The following is a 24519-nucleotide window of genomic DNA, read 5'->3' as shown; positions in this document are numbered from 1 at the left end:
ATAAATGCAACCAGAGTTGGACAGCCTGTGCAGTCTTGAGCTCTTCTCTCCATAGCAGAGGTCTTGGCACTTTGCTGAGGGAGCTCATTGCCTCTTTTCACTCACATGGATTGAGAGACATTCACAGAGCAGGCTGAGCTAATTCCCTGTCTTTTGAGGAATTACCACATTTAAGGCAGTTTTTCCATGCTGTTTGCAAACATGGATTTGCCATTGTGACAGATGTGAGGTGGGAAATGTGAAAAGGCTTCTGGGGGCAGTTTGTGTTGATGGTCTTGTTCTGTGCTCTTTCCCTGACATGCCTTCCACAAGGCAAGAAAGCTTTAATTTGATGGGGGGAGAAAGTTACAAAATTTGCCATCAAAATTACAGGATGGTAAAGAAAACTGCCCCTCCTGTTGCCGCAGTTACTGGGAATTTGCACTTTTATTTTCCCTTCCTGAGAGTGGTCTGGAATGCTTTTCTTGCTGTGGGCCGAAGCAGAAAACTTCAGTTCAACCCAGATTCTCCTCCTATTGAAATTGATTGGCAAAACTCCCACAGACTGCAGTGGGGTTCACAAATAATCTATGAATGGGCAGGGCAAATTAATTTCATGTTTCTGAGTGCTCAGATTTTGTCCTCCCTCTGTTTCCTTTATTTCAGTTCTATTTGGTGCCACCATGTGAGAGTCTGACCTCACTAATGTCAACAGAGTCCCTAAAAGTAAAAAACCCCAACTGGTTTGTGAAGGCATTCCATGATTCCAGACAATTAATCCTTCTTGTTAAGTCATATCCAACATTGTACTGTAAATTCAGGAACTGATTTGCAAGTAGCTTACCCTACTAAAATTAAAAGTCTAATCATTCTTCAAGGCCCTATTGTAATGGAACTGATGGCTGTAGATAATTAAGTTTTCATGTAGCACAGCAGAAAAAAATCCAGTACAAATCAATGTGTTGCTGATCAAAATCATATAATATTTCAGGTGGTACATTAAATAATGAAAAGTGTGTCTGTACATGCAGATTTATGCCTCTGTTGAAGTGGGAATAGTGCACAAGTGAAGACAAAAAGTACAGACATACAGGCAGATTTTAAAATATATATTAAAAATTAATCAGTTTTAAAAGAAATAGTCCTCAGTCTTCACCTTCAGAGCATTGCTGTAGTGCCTTAGTGACCTTTGGAAATGTACATTAACATCTGAGTTTGCTGCCTCTAAGGAGTCAATGACAACCTAACTTTTTGGTGGACTATAGGTTTTGTCTCACTCTTTCAACCACTGTTTCTTTTGAACATCTCCATAACTGGGAATTAGACTGCATTTAATCACAGATTTATGAGAGTCTTCCCTGAAAAAAAAAATTATTTTGAGACAAGGAAGAACTTTTCAGCAGAAAAAGCAAAATTACAGGAGAAATTGGTACCTCTTAGACCATTACAGCTTTTGGAAAATCTCTGTCTTTCATGGGAACAATTCGTGCTTCTGCATATCAGGCCATAAATGAGAACAGGAGAGATGGTAGTTTAAATAGAAGGAAGAGTTTTAGAACTCTAGAAATAGAACCCTTAGTAATTTCAACCCAAACAGGGCTTTATTTTCTAAGAACTCCAATAGTAGTTTGACTCTATTAAGTAACAGGGAAAAAAGCATGACCACCTGTCCCTAAAAGTCCAGGCATTTTATGATTTATCTATCCAATTCCTGTTGACTTGATTTCCTTTTGCGCAGTCAATTTATGCACCACAAAGAGACTCTGTTGATTTCAGTGAGGTTATGTACAAAATACCCTCCACAGACTTGAATGAAAGCTGTCACTAAATTCTGTGCAACCCTTTGGGAAAGTTAGTGATGTGGAGCTGTTGGACAGAGAAAGTTCTGTGTACAGATCTAATCATGATACCAAGGTAAAAGAACACCAACTTCAATTTGTGCATTTCTTTAATTTGTATATTTAGTAATTTCATATGTCATAATTCATAATTTCATATGTCAGCCTGCTCAGTGGCCTCCAAATTATGTGTTTAGTGTTCTGACTTTACTGGCTTATTACTTTCAGCCTGAAATAAAATATCATGATACTCTGGGATAATGTCTAAGGTAGGAAGGATTTTCAAAGACTGGACTGCAAGCTAAAATTTCAGGGTGACCTAAAATACTCTTGGTCCATCTTATGCAATGAAATTTAATGGGCAAGTGCACAGCTGGGGAATGAACATGGAAGATGCAGAGGGGAAAATGAGAGAGTGGATATTTAAAAGATATATATTTTACATCCAGTCTTGACCCTCACTGCATTAAAACCCATCTTCTTACTGTATGAGCAAAAAGAGGCTGTTCTGAGTTAATTTCTGTTTAGCAGAGCATACTTGAACTTGTTTGCCAACAGCAAATTAGTTCATCCTGCATTATTCTAGCTTCATCCACGGAATCTGTCTTGATGTATTTTATATACACATGGAAGGACATGGACAACCACCCCTTGACAGGCAGATGCAGATATTGTCAAAAAGCAATTTTAAAAATCCACATGGAGCTTGCATGGAATTTAAGATCATCTAAACAAAAGCTCTAAGAGGCACAGACTGGAAAATAAAACCCTTACTAATTTAATTCCTCCAATACCAGTTGGTGGCTTGAGAAAGGCATCATAGAAGGTGGTTGCATTTTGCTTTCCATATCCAAATACAAGGAAATCAATGCCAGTCTTGTGAAACGATTTATTGTCTGTCAACACCTCATCTAAAGAGGAAGAAAGCACAATCTCTTCTACTTTTATCATTGTCCACTGATGTGGAAAATAGTCATCTGGTAACCCAGAAGAGATGAGCTGCAGTGCCAACAATTTGTAGGCATTTCCCAAGGGCACCTGATAGGTACTTCATAAGTTTAGCAACTGGGATAGATCTATTCTCTTTCACCTGGAGACAGAGGGACAAAAGAAGTGTATACTGTGCCAACAGGTTGTTCTAGGGGGAAAAAAATCCATGTATTAATGTGCAGAGGTTCCAACATATGGTTTGTTTGGACAGGAGTGACAGCAGCTCCCAGCTGTGTGCTGTGCCCAATAGAAAATAAACCCAGTGGCATTTTCCTACCTTGTCATCTTTTGAAACAGCTCATACACTGCTCTTAATTTAAATACCAGAGTCTGAGGACACCTAATGAAAGGCCGGCCTTTGTGAATGATAAGTCAGCTTTGTTTTTGTTTTGTGGTTCCTCACAGAGAGGCTCAGGTTGCAAAATGCAGCATGGGTTTGTGCTACAGATGTCAAGCTTGAGTCTATAATTAGAATGCTGCCTAGAAAAAGCTTCCAGGACATTAGTTCTCACATTAGTCTGAATCACTCCTACAGTCCTCAGGCAAAATTTGTTCTGAAATTCCTGGGGATTTTGCCTGGGTAAGGACTTGGGCCCCAATCAGTTTCATCCAAGGTCAATAACAAAACATGCTCATGTCAGCACTCCAAAAGGTTGCCCAGTGTGAGGTCTTGGAGCACAGAGGCTCTCAGTGCTCACACATCGCTTCAGTATTGTGTAACTGGCATCCACCAAAGGGAGAGTGTGAGGTATCTGGGCTCTGAAATCACTTACAGCACTGGGCACTCCCCTGAGCACTGTTTGCCCAGTGCTGCATTCCACTGGCTAAAATGCAGCTGTGTCTGGCATGAACGGGATCCACAGTCATTACAAACATGTGGTTTATACTGAAATAAATGTGTGGTCAGATCCAGGTAAACTCTGATATCCTAAAAAGGAAGAGCTATACAGGTCAGAAATAATAATAATTTTTTTTTTTTTTAAAGAGCATTTGTGAGGCTTCATAGTGACCCTGTAGGTAGCTGTGGTAGCAGAATACGCAGGGCAATGATCTTCAGTGATGTAGGTGAAAGTCAAGCTGCCATTTCCAAGTATCATTTTCATTTTATAATTTCTGTGCAGCATAAGTAACAAAGAAAAAGATCATTTAGGGTGATTCCTCTTCCACCTTTCCATCAATGTCAACAAAACTATGATGTCAACATCTGACTTTTTCCTATTGGAATAAAATCAAAACTGAGAGTAGATTTTCTTCCTGACTCTCTTAATATGTTGCCATCTTTTTTTTTTTTTTTTTATTGTGAGTGAACAAACATGGAAGCAGTAGATCCTTATCCTTGATTGTTTTGTCTTTCTCCATTTCCAAGAGGAAATGCTTGGGGGAAAAAAGTTAGTCTTCTCAACAAAGTGAAATTTAAAACTTGAGGGTTTAAATTATGCTTTAAAATGATTCAGCTAAAACATTGGTTCTTGAAATATGTGTATGCAGGGTGATATTTGGAGAGGAGTGAAATATTTTTCTGGACTCCTTTGTCCAAGAAAAAAAAAGACTCAGGAAAGCTAAATTATATTCTCATGATCACCCCCACAGTGCCAGTGGCACAGGCTCTCACAACATTTTCTGCCCTCTAGAGCAGAAAGAGCAGAATTTTGATCCTGGATTGCATCACATAAGGCATTTCCAAGTTTCATCAGGGTAGTTTTGAACTATTTTCCTTCTCTGGTAATTCACAGTAATCATACTAATCATTGTAAGAAATAAAAGAGTTTTTTTGTTCCCCTGAATGTATGGATGGTTCACTCCAAAGGTCTGGTTTTCTGGTTTTTGTTAGCAATATAATTTAATAACCCAGCCTTTAGCAAAAGCAGCTTTTAGGTTCATTGTCCTGTAGATTTCACAACTTCCCAGTTTTTCTTTGTCTCAAAGGAAAATTTGAACATAAACAAAAAGAAAGCAACCATTTGGAAACCTTCTTCCCCTGCCTTCTCTACTAGTAAATTACTTCTAGGGAGGTAAATCCCACCTAACCCAACAAGATGTTAAAGCAGTTTAGCTCAAGCCTGCATTTTCTGTCAAAGCACGGTGTGGAGAAAACAATGTTCCCTTTGTTTGAACAGAGAGCAAAAGAAGAAGCTGCTGGTATTCAGGACAAAGCTGTGGCCAATGTAACAACCTATAATTCAGCAGTAATTTGTTCCAACAGAGCATGAGAAGGCCTGATATAAACTTGTAAAGAGGGAAAAGTGTTTCTAGGAAGCAGGGAAATTCCTCCATTTTGGGAAGGTGGGCTACATTCAGGCGTGTGCCTGACTCCTTCAGCCAGCTCATTGAGTGAGCAGCTCTGAGATAATTATCTGATCCTCAGAGGGTCACTGGGATGAGCACCAAACCTCTGTGCCACTTCTGCATGGGAGAATGGAAACCAGCATGGAGACTAAACTCCAAAACTGTGCTCATTTTTGCCCACAGGCTGATTTTTTTCTTCTTGCTCCTTGCAGGCATCAAAGGTTACAGCAATTAGATGAGCTTCCAGGTTACTGTAGTTTACATCTTGGGAAAAAAGCTCTTCCTATAATATGCTCCCAGACTGAAAAAAAATTTATGGTGATCTACAGCGCTCTTGCTCTCTTGCAGCTGAGAATTTGGCTTGTCTTGTTCAACTCACAGGTCCTTCCAGTTCCTCCCTGCCCAGGTTCTTGTGCCCTGAAGCACAAAGAATTTTATACTGAGAGCTGCTGGAGCAGTGGTGTGTGACCAGCTATAGCACAGAGAGACTGACATTAATGTTGATGGGGCATTGACTTTGTCCACTATAAAAGCTATTTCCCTAGCAAAGACTGACTGGGGAGATACCACCTCTGTTTTCCCTGCTAGAAGAGAGACTTGTGTTGATGTAGGAATTCTCTTATAGTACCAGTTTGTTACATAGAAATATCTCTGAAGGTAAGGCTTTAGAGGGAATCAATTGTTTATATAGCTGGCAAAGACACTTTTGTGCAAATAATTTTATCTCTATCTGCCCTGCTGGCAAGTGTTTCTTGAAGCTGTCAAGATTAATCCATTGACACTGGTTCTACTCCTCAGGAAAGAACATTACTCTGTGAGAAAGCTGCCTTTGCCATGCCTTCTGATGAATTGCTTTACTTCCCATGGTTAGAGAGGCATAGAAAGCATTTGGTACCAGCATCTCCACAGAAAAGTTTTGGAAGAAATGCCACAACCCCCCAAGCTGAATATTTATAGAGCAAGATCATTTCTTACTTCATTTTTTAAGCAGATGCCTTAAGTGTGCTCTTAAATCTTTGCAAGGACACTTATAAAGTGGTTTTAAAAACTATGGAGTATTCGGCAGTTCCTGCTGCAGTCAGTGAGAATGGCCCATAGTCAGTGATTTAAAGTAAGTCACCATTGCAGATGTAGTCTCAAGAGCCTCTTCACTGAGAAGAAAGCACTGCTGAGCAGGACTGATAGCTGAAATCCTGAGCATTGTTTTGATGTGGCATGAAGAGCTGTCAGGAGAGGGGCTGTGGTGCTCAGGAACAGTAGCTGAGGGACATGAAGCATGTGTTTTGAGTTAGAAACAACTGCTGGGGATGAGAACCAGTTTTATTACAGTCATGTCAGCCAAGATCAAAGCCACAGTGTGTCTGGCACTGTATATACAGAAATTAAAAGTATGTTGTATGTATTTCCTTTTTACAGGAAATCAAAACTAGTAAAGATGGGGTTCAACTGACTAAACACATTAATCTAATGCCAATTTAGACACCTCATCATACCCAAGACCTTCATTGTGCACTGACAGGTCAAGTATAGCAGCTGAGGCTTGTACTCTTGCAGTGTGATAGTTGGAAGGAATATCCCAAATGAGGTGTCAAAAATGTCATCCCGTGCCTCAGAAAAGGCAATTGAGTGTGGTTAGTCCAAAGACATGTAGGAAAAGTTTAGTACAAGTAGAACCTTCAATACTGATCCTATAAGCTGAATGTCTTAGAAGAGTGTGTTGGAACCAGCTGTAACAGAAATTGTTCTGGTATGATGTTTTGTTTCTTCCTTGTCTAAGTGTTTATTCATCATGACCTATCTCTTTGCCTTCCCTTATGTATTTTATTTTATAACTTGAAAATTCGTGTGCAGAGAGGTAAACACTGAAGCCCAGACCAAGAGCTCTTTGGGAAGGGCTCAGAGCAGGAAGTCTGAAGAGCCCAGGACAGACTGAGGGATGCAGGAGGTGTGTTAATAGAGCTCTCCTGGGGAAAATCTCATTTCCTCCACCTTGCCCAGCCCTGACTGCCAGGCAGCTTGAGTAGCTCATCCCTTGCTTAAGTCAATTCACAAGCAAGCACAGAAGAAGGCAAATATAAAAGTATTTTGTTTTAAACACAAGTGGGGCTGGAACACCCTGCTGTTGCATGGGCAGTGCGGTGGAGCTGAGCAATGAACTGTACCTGATGGGAGATCTGAGGCACAGCTCAGACACAGGGAGTCTGGGTGACATTACACAGCTGAACTGGCGCACATGTAACCAAACTGGCAGCCAGGGCTGAGCAGCTGAGGGGAGCTGACAGCTGTGAATGGCACCCAGCCCTTCTTAGTGCTTTGGGAAGCTTGCAGCAGGACCCTGGTGCAGGCACGGCTCCAGGGGAGCAGCAGTCACACCCTCACTCTGTGCCTGCTCCCTTCTGCTTGCTGGCTATCCACTCAGTGCAGTCTGCTAGGGGGATAAAAATCTCTGCTGTATCTCTTGTGTTTGCTGCTGGGGAGAAAAGCAGGTCTCTCCATGCCAGTTATCTCATAGAAAACATCAAGCCTGGAGAGGTGGCGGGGGAAGGAAAATGTTTCCAACTGAGGAACTGAACTGAAAATAGCTGTGACTGAGTCTGCCTGCTGATGACAGCAGCTCTTCAGTTAGCAGGATTGTGGAGACAAGACAACAGATTAAAGAATTGGCCTTTCTTATCTTGAGGCCTAAATTCAAATTCAGGTTTAGTGCCCACAGGTGTTTGAAGGGCTGCTCACATCCTCACTCTCATTTAAAAAATTCACAAACCACAGCATGATGCATCTCTCTTCTCCTTTTCCACTTGGGGAGGGGCTGCACTCAGACATATCACCCTAGGTTCAAACTGTAAAGGACTTGTAGTGAACCCAAGGATAGGGGGCCCTCTGGATCAGGGTGAGGATGTTACCAGCTACATTAAAATCCCTGGTCTGAAGTAGCAGAAGGGTTAAGCATCAGAACAAGGATGCAGTGGCAGAGCTGCTGGATCCTCACAGATGTGCAGATCAAAATGTAAGTGTATTATGTGGCTGTTGGAAGAACCGGGAGCTGAATATCAGGGCTATGCCAGGTCATGAGTGACTTGTTTTAACACAGCTGTGTGAGGGCAGCTTGCATAACACCTGCCCACACGAAGCTTAACTCAAGCTGTTGTTATCAGTCCCTCACTCTCCTGCATGCTGGAAGTATTTGCAAACCAGGAATCTATTATTTCAAGGCCACTATAAAATGCCTCTTTGTTTGGCTCTGGGTAATTAGCCTATTCTCAATGCCTTGCTCAAAAGGTAGGGAAGCTTTAATCATATGTTTGACAAGCTGACTTCAGAGGCAAGGCTCTTTAACTTCAATTTTTGCTTTTCTCCTGGCTGCACAGTAACACACAGCCTGCCCAGCTAGCATGTCTCGTGCTTCTGACTCATGATATTGTGATTATGGTGTCTAGTATCAGACTAGTCAATATGTTAGCAAAAGTGTCTGAGAGAACACCACATGCAGGAGCAGCACACAAAATCCAAAGCATTTTATTTACTAGGCACAGAAGAAATGTAACAGAGCAGGGCTTCAAAACTGGAGAGGTGAGCTCCATTTCAGGTCATGAGGCTGGATTGAATCTGTACAGTGTGGTACAAGAACCAACCAAGGGGTCGGTGCTTTCACAGAGCCCTGGCTCTGGAGAGACCTAAATCTCTAAATGTATGTGTTGCTGTGTCTGTTGATCAGAGAACTGAATTGCTTGATTGTTTGCCATCAAGGAAAGCATCATCCATAAGCCTTCTCACACATCCCACATGAATCCTGCTATTAGAAAATGTCTCCACTTGCTCAGCACTCATCTCAGTCAGGCACTGTCTGTTCAGATGGACAGGGCCTTGATGCTGTTTTTTCTTCATAAGATTAATGCCTAAATATTTTAAACACTACTCCTAAATTGGGTTTTCCCAAATGCAGGGAGCACACTGAACTCTTCCAGCTTGCAGATTGGTATTTCAGATTAAAATTCTCAGTCACTTTTTCCTTCCTACCATCTCTTTGCCTATGTCCCAGTCACTACTCAGTTGTCCTGCTTGTCCTTTGAAATAACACAGCCTAGTTTTCCCATCACATTCACTTTTCTTTGGGTTTTTTGGTTGGTTTTTTTTTTTTTTTTTTTTTTTTTTTTTTTTTTTTTTGAGGGAGGGGTTGGGGGGGTTGTTGTTTTGTTGGGGTTTTTGGGTTTGGTTTGTTTTGGTGTTTGTTTTTTCGGGGTTTGGGGGTTTTTTGTTTGGTTTTGTCTGCCAACAAGAGCCAGCCTCCTGGATAATACTTTCCTTCTTCTATACCAGAGAAGATGCACCTTCTCATTGGCACAATTCCTGCCTAAGATCCCTGGGTGTAGGGTTGTGCAGGCTTCCTCTGGGGAAAATGTCCATTGTGAGCTACATGATTTCCTACCCACTGCATCACCCAAGCAGTCCCTGCTGTTCCCACCTATCCTCTTATGTGCTGTAGATCACAAATTGTAGGCCACTCACTGAGTTCTCAGGCATCACCCACCTTGAAATGGCTTTTGACAGGCAGGAATGTCATAAAACAGCCAGAGCTGCATCTCAGTCACTTTGAAGCTTAGCAGTCCAGGTGTGAAGCAGATACCCAGACTCCCTGGAGAGTTTCTGATGACCTAAGCAGATCAGCTTGGAAGGAGCTTCTATAATTTTTTTGTTTCTCCCAGACTCTGCAGGGAGGATGGATTCACAGGGCTGTGCTCTGCAGGAACAAAGATGCTGCTGCTGAAGTAGAGACCCTAATCAGAGTTACCACCCCAGCATGCAGGTGTATATTTGTGTAGGTGGGCAGATGCAGAAGTTCCCCATGAACAGGAACTGCAGAATGAGCTGCAGTTGCAGAACCCAGCACATGGGCTGCTTTGAAACTACATTTTGCTTAAAACCTGTGTGCTGTCAATTTTCATTGACAGCAATTCCAGTGAGAAATATGAGTAACTTCATGATTATTAGAGGCACAAAAAGCAGGGTGGTTTTTTTTTAGTGGTTTTTGCTGTCTCCAGGGCACTTCCTTTGCCATTAGTTATTTTGCTCATGATCAATGTTTGTATCACTTCCCAACACATTATCTGCAGGGTTTGCAGCTCTCATGCCCCCATTTCCAAGGCGCCTGCAAGACCAGCCTGCAATAATGGAATCCTTCTGTTTTTCTAGTGAGATGGTCCTGCTTTTTGTGCCCACATATAATTTTGTGGGGTTGTTTCAGGAGCATTTGATGGCTCTGCTGCCCGTTCTAGTTCCTCTACTAAAAATCATAAAGAATGGGAGAGAAAACTTGTTGAACTCTTTCAAATGGGCTGTTGTAATTTGTTCACAAAATGTTGTTGAAAGAGTCATAGATCCTCAGTAGTTTTGCCTTTCCTTCATTTTGTCTGTCCATCCTTGAACTGCTTCAGAATTCTGTGGGGAACAAGAGAGGTTGCTAAAAGTATTATACTGGCAAAAGAAACACCATAAACCATGTCCTGGCAAATAGATGTCTTGCACTTTGGCACCTTAATTGTTGCTCCTAGCAAGGCAAACGATGCAAGTCATTTATCAGACAGGAAAATCAGTTTAGAAGGTCACAGGAGGATCCAGATTCAGGAGAGGGACATCTTTCAAGGTGTGTTCTGGTAGCACCTCTGTCCCCCTGTGACCCAGCCAGTCTGTCCTCCTTCAGCCACAGGGACTGAGAGAGTTGCTTGCATTGCCCTTGCAGGCAGATTCTCTGCATGGAATGGGCTCCTGCAGCAGACTCAGGTGTTTTCTCAGCAGCACAGCAGTTATCCAGGGACACTGCCCCTTTTGCCCTTTTCAGCAGAGAGACTCCTTTCTGCAAAGTCTACTTTTGGGTGAGTCCCATGCCCTGTGCTTACGAGATATTTTGACATACCACAGGTTATGCAAAGAAAAGCATTGTCCTTCAGGCAGGAAATGCAAAGAGACTTGAAGTTCTTCCTTTCAAACCCAGAACAGAACATGTGTGCCACTGGCAAGGGCTGTCACAGCAGTTTGACTGTGCCCATTACTTGGTCCTCTGTGCACGTGCATTCCACTCACTGGCTGTAATGAATAAATATTTATGTAATCCAGCATATTACTGTCAATATTGCTATAAAAAGAAGGGAAATGGCAGCTGTTCAAACTAGCTGAGGAGTTTGTTACAGTAAAATAAGTCCCAGGAAGATTAATTAGTAGCAAGGTAATGCATTTATAGGTGTGCAGTAGTCTGCATGTGGTAATGACAGATCTGTTAATCACAGGCCTGTACAATTAATACATTTCACTCTCTCTCCTCTTCCACTTCTGTAAGATATAGATTTATGTAGCCCATAGCTATATCCCCTCAACATGTGTATGGGCATATGGTGACTCTCTGGAAGGGGAGAAGGATGAGTTAAAACAAGCATTTATGAATAAAATATACACTGTGCAATTTATATTGTAAAATAGATAATCTATCTATGAATGAAACATTTGATGATATAACACTCCATCTCAGTATTGGCAATGCTCCTGCTTTGTGCTGTTCCATTCAGTACACCAGGGTTACACTGCACCAGCCTCTGTGCTGCAGCCCAGTGCCCAGCCTGGCTTGGTGTGATCACAGGTCCTGGCCCTGCACAGGGGCTGTGGTGCCTTCCATGGATGGAAAGATGTTTTTACCAAAAGCCTTTTCCTGTTTGACTGAATGGATGCAACTGGCAATTAGTTCATGCCTCTGTTGCTATCCTTGTGTTCTCTGACCTTGAGTGAGAGGGTGAATCCAGCTCGTTCTCCTTGCTGCATTCATCTGTGCATCATCCAAAATCAGGTTATGCAAAGTGTGTATGTTACATGTGTTTAATGTAATATAGTGTATAATACTGTCCTTTATGAGTATTGGTCTCTGAGCCCTTAGAAAATACTTTTCTAAGTATTTTCACAATTTTTCTGCGTATTTTTTACTGTGCTAGATTTATTGACACGTTGTCTAAGTTTGGGAGGCATTCAACCATCAAAATCCTACACATAATTCAAGTTCCCTTTCTTCTCCTGTAAAAACTTTTCTGTCACAGAGCTCCTTTTGAAAGCAGAAAACACAGAAGAATTCCCCAGTCACATCTACTATATTTTCCTGACAAAATCAGGACATCCATGGAAAACTAATGTCTTACCTCTGCAATTTACCTTCTGGATGCTGCTTGCATTTAAGAGCATAGCCACTGATTGTTCCCAAGGCACTGCATGCATGGAGCAGAGTGAAAGCTGTATCTTATTTAAATTAATGAGTAAGATGAATGACTGCAGCATTTTCAAAATGGGCAGAAGAGGAAAGCTAGGCAATATTCACATATTAATTAAAATGAGAGCTCTCCACCCAAAAAACAAGAGTCAATTGATATTCTGCCCATAGACTCATTCATGAAATGATGGGCATGAAAAGCACCACAGGAAGCAGGGTTTTACCAGAGACAAAGTCATTCACTTGATGCACATACTGTTAAAGGAAGCAGACTTGGTATTGCAATTTATTCTTGTTGTGCTTGAAGGGAAAAGAAACCTTAAATCCAGCTGGAGAACTCACAGGACTACTTTGCTCTTTAGATTTGCTTTATAGTTGTGCAGAGTCCCACTTGGGAGACATTAGCATCAGTAATAACTCTAGAACTTAGCACTTAGTGTGATGTGTGTCATCTGCACCTCCCAGAGAGGCTGGCAGGGCAACTGCAGAATTACAACCCCTGGCACAGAAACTGAACAGGTATGTACAAAAGCTTGGTCATATGGCCAAGGTGACACAATTAAGTGAAAGGATGGGCAAGTGGCTTCAGGTCTCTCTGACCTCAAATGCCAGTGTGGGCAAAAAGGGTTATTTACACCTATATTTTGCAAAGTAATTAATTACCAGTAGACTTTGGCATACTGGAGAAATTTGAGTCTGATGGAGCATATTATACAAGTCAATCAAATGTATTGTAGGCTTTTTTTAAATCTGAAAACCCACTTCAAGGCTCTTTCACTATGAGTACTGCTGGATAGTCCCACTGTTTCAAGTCAGGTGCCTAACCCAAGGATCTAGACTAAATGTCTTCTTTAACCAGTCCATACAGCTGAGGGACACATCAGCACAGCATTCAGAAAACCTGTGGTTTCTATCTGCCTCTGTAGCCTAACTCAAACAGCTAAATCAGAGAGGGGAAGTCAGACAATGTGAATAGCCTCCAATATATCCAGTTTTATAGTTAATGCCCAGATCTGCAAAGTCATGTAGTAACATGTCCCACTAAAATCTGTGAAAAGATTGTTTTGTCTGTGTTTCTGGAACTGGGCACCCTTTGCCCAAGCATGATTGCCTCTGAGTCTTAAAATGCCACAGTATTAAAGTGAGATTCAGCAAGAAGTGTGACAGCATTATATAATCCATGCAAATAAATCTGAATATTAAAACTATTTCCACTGCCAAGATGACAAGAATTTCATAAATGCAAGATGCAACAGTGGAAATGATTTTTCTGAACTGAGAAGCAAATATTGTTCTCCAAGTGTGTGAAGGAAAAATCATCTCAGGACTGCACAGAAGGGTATTTGCTTGTGCCAGCTTTCTGTTTCAGGGTTGGCTGTCTTTTGGCAACCTGCCATCCAATAATTCATTGCATGCCCATGGGGCATTTCATCGGGGGAGGGACATATGTTAGTGCAAGAGCAGAGCTGGTATCAGAGCTTGATGCCAGTGACATGGAACAGAGGCTCTCAAAGGGTCTTGCACATCTGCCTAGTCAGCCACAGACTGCAGACTCTGCTCTTATTTTTCTCTGTCTGTTAGGTCTCAGAGCTGGGATTAACATAACACAAAGCATTTTTTCAGATTTGTTTTTAAGGAAGCTTTTGTTGCTGCTTTAACTGCTGCAGGAATGCCATGTAAGTGATGTGAAATTGGAGTTTAGATAGTCCAGGAGAAAAGGTCTATGTTCAGTGATGAGCCACACTGTGGCAACGCGTAAGAAGTGCAAAGGCTTCAGAAGGAACTGGAAACAGAATATCAAACCTATTGGTCCTTATGATTTGCACTCAGCTGAAACCATGAGATACTTGCCTGCCTTTATAAAATTGTTTCGTTTCCCTTTAAAAGAATTGCCATCTATGCTACCTAGAGAATATGTAGCTAATGGGAGATTTCATCAACTCTAGTGAGTAATGGATACAATGATGCATCTAAAAAAAGGAGATTCCCATGTAAGCAAAGCCACCATGATTTGTATCAGCCTTTGCATATTTTTTTGCCTTTGTCTCAACTCCCAAAATTACAGGGAGGAAATGGCCATTGAGACAGCATTGTCTGTATGCCATGGTCCTAAACACAACTCTGGTCTGGACTTGAGCCCACCATTTGGAAAAACATCTCTTCCTGATTAAAACATTCCTGTGGTGGATTTACCACCAGCATTCTTGGTACATGGTTCCAGTAATTAATTACCCGGACTGCAAAAAATGCCTGCCTTGCTTCTAGACTGGAGCCAGGGTGTGGGCACAGGGTCTGGCTTCTCTGAGAACTGAGTCAGATAAGAAAGCCATCTGGGCTGTACTTGGTCTACTTCCTCTCATATTCAGCCCCAGTTTATGCACAACTCTTCTGCAGTATCTTCTATTTCCTGGTTTTGTTAACTGGCCTGAATAAACCTCGCAGCACTGAACACCTGATTGTGCCCTGGTGATATGAATGAAGGTGGTGTGAGGTGCCAGGTAAAGTGATTGTAATTCTGAGAGCACATGGCATTGGGGAACTCAGCCCTAATGTCCCCTCTGTCCTCACCTTTAACCTCTAAACCATCATTCCTCTAATACTTCATACCATGCTAATACTTTTGATTGTCCTTAACATTTTCCATCGGTGCACTGTAATGAGGTGAGGTGTAAATGCTGTGAGGTGGTGCCAGCAAAGTGATCCATGGCGTCTCTTCAGCCCACGTACCCCTGCACCTCTCACTTTACTAAGTTTGGCTTTCTGCACCAGTAAGGTCAGGGAAGTGCAGGGCACACTCTAAGATGTCTCTGGGATATGACCCGTAAACTTAAATTCATTAAGTTCACGTTCTCAAGAACTGGATATAAAAAGAACAGAAAGCAAGTGAGAGCTATGGTCTGACAATCTGTTAGTGATATTTCATACCTCTGTATACCTTTGTTTTGCATTTTGCACTTTTAACTCACATGATGAAGTTTTCAGACAGAAGTGGATATCAGGTGTAAGCTGAGTTCCTTGTTTTTGTCTTTTGCCTGTCACTGGCTGCATGTTCTCTGTTGATGTCTTGTTCCTGGTACTTGACACTGACCATCTTGTCTGTGAAAGGAAGCCCTCCAGCTGGTTTGCCTGATGAGAAGAAAGGAAAGTTTGCTTGGTTTAGTCACTCCACAGAAAGCCATGGTAATGTTCCACTGCACTCTGTGTCCACGCTGCATGTCTGTGTGTCTGTCTGTATATCTCTGTGCAGACTGGCCTATAAATCAGATTTGTGTTCTCCTGCATGTGAGTGCCTGGCTTTGTCTGTTGCTTGTGCAGTGTCCTCTTCATGCACTCAGGATAAGCTGCTCTGCAAATCAATCTCATGTTAATGTCTTCAGAATAGTTTTCCGTTTGCAAATAAGCTCAAATATGTCTTGAAAGTGTTTTACCTCATCTTCCAAACTGACTTGTGAAATATCAGCATTTTGGTTTTATTCCTGCAGGACTTACTCTGGACAAAAAAAATTAATTTTGAATGCTAGGGTTTTTTTCATAGCTTACTTGACTGTTTCATGTATATCAGAACATGAATTCAGTTTATTCCTTAATTTACCTTTCCAAATAGACAAGATTATTAAAACACCTGTCTTCATAAAGGATCAGGCACCATTAGAGTACAATATTTCATAGTTCTGTCAAAAGTGCTAGAGAGTCCATTATTTCATGTGGTCCTGAGAACGCAGTACAAGAATTTTAGATTTCCCAGTAAGTGTGTTGGAGGTATGTGAATTGTTGTGATAGGATGAAGGAAAGATAGCTCATTTTGAAGGACATTTCTACCATAATGCTTTCAAAGCTGTAACCCAGAACATTTTTAAAAGAAAGAACATTTCTGATGTCTTTTTAGCCCCTGAAAGAAGACCATGGTCCCATGAACATTTGCCCAATTGAAATGCAGAACCAATTTCTTCCACATTGACTCATTTTGCAGCAATGACCCACAAATAGACGTATTCTTACTACTGAGTTACATATTCCTGCAGGCTGTTAGAAATCTCTCCAACAGCTAAGAGCACATACTCTCAAGCCTCATCTGAGATATGTATCCAAAAGCTAATGCAGGTCATGTTCTGAAGTTCTATCAGGCTCCTGGGAGATCTGCTTAACTCCTCCATCATTCAATCTTAAGTATAATATTTTCTCCTTTTTTTGTGTATTCCAAAATGGGTGAGGAGGGAACAGGACACATATTGTATCCTGTCCATTTTCCTGCCTTTAAGATTATGTGTAAAGAGGGATCGGAGCTTGGAGGAGCTGTGGGCAACTGGGGAAATGAAAATGGTGGGTTTGAGGGAATTTTTTTGGTCTGTAGAAGCAAATAAAATCTTGGGGTTTGATAAGAACTAAAACCAGGTTCTTGAATCTAGATGAGAGAGATTCACACCTAAGGTTGCTTTCATTTGATGTTTGTTTCATGGTACTTCAGTAAAAGCCTAGAAGGTTCTGTCCAGCCCTTAGCTGTGAGACTCAATATAAAGCTGCACCAGAGTCCATATTCATTGGCTCCTTTGTTGGTAATACTTGAATGGGTCAGAGAGTCTGAATTTCGCTCTTATACCTCTAGATCCAGTTTCTAGGTGTGAGGTTGAATCACATTCATAGTTAGTAAGTGACAGATGAGCCATCAATATTCTTCATGTGGTATTTGCTATCAGGCTAACAGAAGCTGTTTATCTGCATGTATCTCAATCCTGGTAATTTTTATTTGTCTTCTAATCATTGCATAAAAGATTTTGGAGGGCAGTGAGGTGGTTGGGCTGCTGCAGGTAAAAAGGCTTTTTTTTTTAATGCTCAATGGAATCAAGCAGAAGCTTCTTGTTGGGTTTTTACTTTCAAGTGGTTCTCATTCATAAAATTTCCAGAAATTGACTCTGAAAGAAGGAGAGCAGCTGCTTCTTCTTTAGCATTTGAGTTACTTTTATGCTCCTGAAGTCTACCTGCCCAACCTGCTCTGTACAAGAAGGCACTAGGCTTGCTCAGCAAATTGTTTAATCCTCAGGAGCTGCACCTGAGAGTGCTTTCATGAAGCCAGCTCCTTCAGTCATGCACTCATTAGGAGGTGTGCCAGGTTCTAATGGCCATCCCTCTCTTTTTCTTCCCTTTGACTCTTGCAGTGAGCATGCCCACCAGCGAGACCGAGTCCGTGAACACCGACAACGTCCCCGGAGCGGACATGGAAGGCGAGAACTGCGGCGCGAGGCTGGCGTGAGTACCCAGATACCATCCCAAGGAGCCCTGGCATGGGAGTAATGTGCTCTGACCCCATGACTCAGGAGGATGAACAATTCCTTCATTAAGCTATACTATATTACACTAATACTATACTAAATTACATACTAAAGAGACACTATGCTAAAGAAAAACCTGTGACAGGACACAACTTTGACCCAACTGGCCAATCAATCCAAACAACCCTCAGCAGAATCTAACTAACAAATCACTTTGGGTAAACAATCTCCATAACACATTCCACATGTGCAAAACAACAGGAGCAGTGAATAGAGATAAGAATTGTTTTCTCTTCTTCTCTGAGCTTCTCATTGCCTTCCCCAGGAAAAGTCCCGGGAGAGTTATGCGTGCTGTGGTCACACTCACACACAGATCATGTGTCAGGGGCTGGGTTGAGCTGGGGGGAAAGCCAGGCAAGTGTCAGGCTTTTCAAGATGAGCAAAACCCATAGGGGGTGAAAGGAGAGGCCAAAGAAGATCTATTGATCCAGGTTCTTATCTTAATTGTGATGTAAACTCACTCTGCACATTAGTGAAGAACCTCTTGTTTTTCACAAAAGTAAATAAGGAACAGAGTGCCCAGGATAAGCAGGTCTGGTTTTGTATAATATCTAAAAGAGAAACGGGTGGATAAGAATGTTCTTACTTTAAAATTCCTCGTTGGTGATAGTCTTTCAAAACTAGTATATGTAGACTGAAGAGTGGAATGACTGGTCAATTTTAGTTTTTCTAAAGATTGTTGCACAATTTACAGTGTCTTGTAATAGAAATACATTGAGGGTAACTCCCATCCTGCAGACCAAATTACACCCTTTAAATGCTGAACAGGGTACTGTAAGTGATAAAGAAATACAACAATTAGGAGAGATTAATGCCTCCTTGAAATTACACCATTGTAATTAGTGGAGATGATTGAGAATATGTGAGATAGCAGTTAAGAAATGCCATAATATGTGGTGTACATTTTAGCCTCACAGAGAGCAAGTATAGGCAAGAGGAGTCCTTTATTCCCTTTTGCATTATTTAAACAAGAATGGACTTTATCTGTGGGGCAGTTCCCTCCCAATTTCCTTGACACATAAACATATCAGTGCTATAGCTTGTATCATGCTGGAGTATTTTGAGGCTCTGTCCTATCCTGGGAGCTACCTTGAGCCCTTGGATGTTTCTTGAATGAACCAGATGGGATCCATCCTAGGGTGACGAGGGAGCTGGCAGAACTCTCCAAGCCACTCTCCATCTTTTATCCTCAGTCCTGGCTCACCATGAGGTCCCAGATGACTGGAAGCTGGACAATGTGACAGCAATCCCTAAAAAGCCAAAAGGAGGGTCTGGGAAACTACAGGCTGGGGACAGAGTGGTTGGACAGTGGCCAGGCAGGAAGGGACCTGGGTTGTGACTGACAGCAGCTGAACATGAGCCAGCAGAGTGCCCAGGTGGGCAGGAAGGCCAATGATGGCTCCTGGCCTGGCTCAGGAATGGTGTGGGCAGGAGCAGGGCAGTGATTCTGCCCCTGCCCTCAGCACTGGTGAGGGCACAGCTCCAGTGCTGTGCCCAGCCCTGGCCCCTCAGCTCAGGAGCGATGCTGAGGGGCTGGAGTGAGTCCAGAGAAGGGCAGCGAGGCTGGTGAGGGGCCTGGAACACAAATCCTGCAAGGAGCAGCTGAGGGAGCTGGGAGTGCTCAGCCTGGAGAGGAGGAGGCTCAGGACAGACCTCATCACGCCACAGGTACCTGAAAGGAGGGAGGAGCCAGGTGGGGTCAGGCTCTTCTCCAAGGCAACAGCAGCAGGACATGATGACACAGCCTTAAGCTGTGCCAGGGGAGGTTTAGTTTGGACATTGGGAACAAGTTCACAAAAAGGGTGATTGGACATTGGAATGGGCTGCAGGGAGTGACCATCCCTGGAGGTGTTTCAGTAAAGACTGGATCTGGTACTCAGTGCCATGGTCTGTCTGAGTGACAAGGAGATGTTAGGCCTGAGGTTGGACTTGGTAATCTCAAAGATCTTTTTCATCTTAGTTAATTCTTTGTTATTCTGTGATCTGCATTATAAGTTGTGGTATGTGGAATATGTTGTAATTTCAATCTCTGCTTTCCTTCAAGAGTCAGTCAGTGACTTACAAGCCCCCAGCGAAATTATTTGTGATCACTTTCCTCCACCTGCCTGCTGTTGGGAATCTGCTGAGTTTTTTAGATTATGGACCCTTTCCTGCAGGAACCAGGCTAGATGTTTTCACAGCACTGGGGCAGTTTAGCCCTTTCTTTGGCACCCCACCAAGCTGCTTGTCCTCTTGGCACTGTTCTGGAAGCATCAGCTGGATCCACTCTGGAGAACCCTCTTTATTCTGCAGTTATGGTTCACAGAATGGGTCAGGTTGGAAGGGACCACCCTGGCTCATCTGGTCCAGAGTGGCAGCCAAAGCTGACCCAAACCTTCACATCTCCAACAAGGCCTCCCCTGCTTGTTAGTATGAGGTGGAGCAGCACATCATTCCTTGTGGGAACCTCCACAGCCTGTGTCAGAAAGCTGTCATTGCCACTTTCCAGGAACCTCCTGGATGGTTTTGCTTTGCTGTGCTGCTTCTTCAGAATATGTCAGAGTAGTAAAGTCCCTCATACATCTGGACACAGTGCCAAAAAGAATGGCAGCAGCTACTCTAAGGTTTCATGTATTTTTAATATTACAGCTTGCATTCATTTAATGTTCTTAATCCCAAAGGATCCTAAAGCACTTTATGAACTGTAAATGCAGGGATTGTTTTCACAGCATTAGAGTTCAGCCACCTTCAGGGTAGAATGTGACAGGTGTTTAAAAACAACAGGCACAAGTGTTTAAGGGGTTCTATGAGGGATAACTTGCTTTGTGCAGAAACTGCATTGGGAATTTTGGCAACCAAAACATAATTATCTTAGCTGGAATGTGGCCAGGAGGGCTGAAGTTAAACTCAGCTCTAAATGTAATCATGGCTTAGAATGGAGTTTACTTAAAATAGTCCAGCATGCTCACGGGAGGATGGCAGTACCCTGATTTGGCATTAGGAGAAGTCTGATTTGGCTAAGTCCAATGTATTTTAGGGGGAAAGACATAAGAAAATTACAGGAAAACAGAATTTCATTTCTTCTTCTCATGTTTTAAATGTTAAAACAGGGCCCAAAGTTTCAGCAGAGCAGGACATGTACAATTCAGAGAGAAAAAGTTTCCTTGCCACTTTTCACTTCATCTAGAAATGGGTGATGTATAGTAGGCAAATCAAAATCTGTTATTGAGGAGGGTTTGTTTAGTCCTTCCCCAAGGACAGTTGAGAATCCTCAAGGCCTCCCTCAGATTGCTTTTCATCTCTAAGAGATGGATAGGCTCCATCCTCCATGAAAATGAATGGCTGTGTCACTGATTATGAAATTCTGGAGAGATACAAATTTTGCCAATGCTGCCTGCTTTTGTAAAATATTTGATTCAAACTGTGGATCTGGAAATTCCTTAGTTATGGGCCAACTCAGACCTGCCTCTGATTCTGAGGCTTAGAATTCTTTCTGGTTTCTTTATTACTGTATCACACACTCAGGCAGGCAAAGAAAGCAGCTGTCATTGTTTCAAGGAATACTAAATACTCTTCTTTTTACTGAATCCTCATTCAAACCCCCCATAGGTCAATATTCCTATTGGAACATATAAAACATAAGCAAGGATTTATTTGAATGAGTGTGTTCTTTTATTGGAACCTAAGAATCAGAATTTGGCCCAGTGTTTTAGAACAGTGAAAATTCATGTGGGAAGTCAGTTGAGCTTTTAAAAAAGTTCCTCATCAAGCCCTAGGTTTTTTTATATACTAGCATTAATAATATACTAGCATACAGTTATGTCATCCTGATTTGCTCTAGTTGAAGATTAGGCCTGGACTTTTGAGCAGTTGGAATGGTTAGTCAACATTTTTGTTCAATTGTTGAGTTTCACCTGTTGCAGATGAGTCTCAGTGTTTTTACCAGCATTCTAAACTCGCCCTGTGGCTGTGAATCCCCACTGCCTTGCTATAAACACACTCTCCCAGAGGGCAGAGGCTGCTCTGGGCAGACATGACTGAAGCAATGTGGGTCTTTCAAGTCAAAGGCAATATATTTCTTTATTTATTGACATCAGGCTGCCTAGGATGTCTAACCACCCCAGCACCACCACTACAGTTACAGGCTGAGCTTGCCATCAAAATGGCACTCCTGATAAAAGGAAAAAGATGCCCAGGAGACTGAAAGAAAATGCTTTTTCATTGAAGGCAACTTAGAACTACTCACTATTCTTTCTGTTCTTTTAAAATCTGTAGAGTTTTGAAAGGCTAGGTCTGTGACTGACAGAAAGATCTGCTTGAGAAGCCAGGCTCAAATGTGCCTTTTGGAAAAGGAGATCTTCTCTGACAGCCTTTCTCAGCTCCACAGAGACATATGCTATGTGAGATCAGGAGAGTACCTCTCAAACACAAACTATGCCTACTGATAAATTGTCTCAAAGAGGCTTTTATTTCTCTAGTGTCCATACTATAGAAACTGCCTCTGTCACCTGTCCTGTCTGGGGTAATGCCAGCCTTCAAACCAACAGGAGTTTCAGGACTCTAAGAATTTTAAAACTAACCTAAGAATTTTAGAACTATAACAAAACAAAAACCAACCCATAATTCATAATTATTTCTGGTGTAATTCTGCTGGCAATGGTACTGCTGTGGCACAGCACAGTTCATTTCCTAAGGAAATACACTTTATCAGGCATCTGAATTTGAAAATGGTTTTGCAGGCTTCCACAGGACATTGAAAAGCACCCCACAACTTCCACAGTATACTATTCCTGTCATGGTATTGCCTTGTACTGGGCTGACATCTGCCCTGCAGTAGGCACAGCAGCTTTTATCCTCAAGGACAGCATTTGGGAGTGGAACTTATCTTATTTTGATGTGTCACAGCTTTCATAACGTGTTGGTGCAGAGCACAAAGAAACACATTTCCTCTGCAGCAGCACCAGTGGGACAAACCCAGAGCCAGGAGCAGTGGGGCTCAGTTTGCAGGATATTCTTAAACCCAGAGCTTCCCAATAGTGAGCAATTTCCCTGAGCCTCTGGGGTTACTGCTGTGCAGGACTCAGATTCCTGAGGACAGGCTATTGCTCATAATCAGGAGTAATCTGTTCTGTGCAGGGTGTCAGCATATATAATCTTCCAATAGAAGCAGGATGTTAATTTTCTAATATAACCATACAGATCTGGAGTGCCACAATAGAGCTTGCTTTTATACATATGCATTAGCTCAAAAAAAGACCTTTGTGGAAGCTAATGCTCCATACAGCCTCAATAGAAAAGTGAAGCACTTGAGCTCAAAGGGAAAGAGAGCTTAAAATTATCTGCTTTCATTGAAACAATAACCCACTTGGCATTTTTGCCTTAGCCAGGATTTCCATACATATGGGGGACAGTTCAATTGCTTTTCCACCAAAGACAGTTCAAACAATAAAACAGGATAAACAAAAACTAACAACCTACACTGGCTTTCCAACTGAAGACAATGTGTCCTGAAAGTTTTATGAGCAATGGAAGGTTTCCCTGGCAGCTGAATGGTCAGTGATTTTTCCCTTGGTGCTTTTCTGGCATGGAAATTAATTCCTGTGCAGTTCTTGCAACAATCAGCACAGGAGCCAGTGGTAAAGGTGAAACTTTTCTTGCAGGTTTGCTGTAATTGTTGCTGGTTTTCACCTTATGAGAAGATGGGCTCCTTGTGATGTGATGGAACCAAAGTTCCCATCACATCAGGAATAGTGGGAAGAACAGTCTGCCAAAAGCTCTGAAACCACTGCTGACTTCAGCAGGAAAACTCACAGCATCAACCTTATGTGTAATCTCAGATACTGCTCTCCAACTTATTGTGAGCAAGGTGCTTTTAATGCTCACAGCCAGCTCTAGGTGTGTGTCTAAAGGACAGCAGCCCTTATGGAAGGGGAATTTTCTTCCTGCCTCAGATTCTGTGACTTGCCACAGGTAGAGCAAGATTTTTTACTGAATGCTGAAATGCTGGCCTATTTTCCCAGCCTGTAAGAAAGCCTGTTGAATAGCAAACCAACTCAGTTTTATGTTAGACAGATCCAATTTCCTTAAGGCTGTTCTGTAGATTCTTATTGTGCCACCTTGCCAGTTACTGTACAAATGCACCACGTTGCCCCAAAGCAGAATCCATGTCACACCAGAACTACCTTCTCACAGTACTAAAATCTGTAAGATATGGCCAGAGAAGCTCTTTAGATGTTCTCCAAAGTTGTGTATAACCTAGAAGCTTAGTAAAGTCCCTTTCTGTGTTGCTGCTTTTCTGACAGCTTTTCCTGGTTTTTATGAGTCCTTATGAAGATGTGGCTGCCTCTAAGTTGGGATCATACAATATAAAAGTAGTTGTGACCAGAGAGTTAGATAATGGTCATGTTTGATAATGTCCACACCCAGAAAACAGCTGTAATGTGGCCTTTTGTGTCATGCTTGGTGATCTACAAGGTTTTTCCTGAACTGGAATGTTGTGTGAATGCTAGGATTGTCTGTTGTGTGTACAACTCCACAGAGCCCTCAATCCCTGTTACACAAAACTGTCACATCCTTCACAAAGGATGTGAACATGAACAGGGAACTTTATCTCTCAGAATGTGGGATATCTCATTACATTTGAGTTATGCTGATTATCCAGAGTTTTTGTTGATAAAAACCTTTAAATTTCACCATCTTATCTGTGTGCTGTACATAACAATGTAAGTTTGGAGGAGTTCTAGAGAATTTCAAAGATAGCTAGTCAAACAGAGATCTGATTTTTGTGTTTGTTTTTCTAAAAGACAAGCTGAGTTACATGGGTCCTGTGATAAAAGCACTCAGTAGTGATCTGAATTGGTTTTCATTATGCTCCTAT

General features: G+C 42.1%; 1 protein-coding gene across 1 annotated transcript in view; it reads left to right on the top strand.

The window, feature by feature from the left end:
* Nucleotides 1–24519, top strand: part of CACNA1C (calcium voltage-gated channel subunit alpha1 C) — a 409374-nt gene that overhangs the window by 277380 nt on the left and 107475 nt on the right. The window contains exon 10 of the mRNA XM_058021914.1: nt 17490–17580. Within this exon, the coding sequence (XP_057877897.1) occupies nt 17490–17580 (91 nt within the window). The remainder of the gene's footprint in view (nt 1–17489; nt 17581–24519) is intronic.

Source organism: Melospiza georgiana, chromosome 4 (assembly GCF_028018845.1).
Source record: "Melospiza georgiana isolate bMelGeo1 chromosome 4, bMelGeo1.pri, whole genome shotgun sequence".
NCBI lineage: Eukaryota > Metazoa > Chordata > Aves > Passeriformes > Passerellidae > Melospiza > Melospiza georgiana.
Note: the sequence above shows the minus strand (reverse complement) of the source record. Positions and strands in the feature narration are given on the sequence as shown.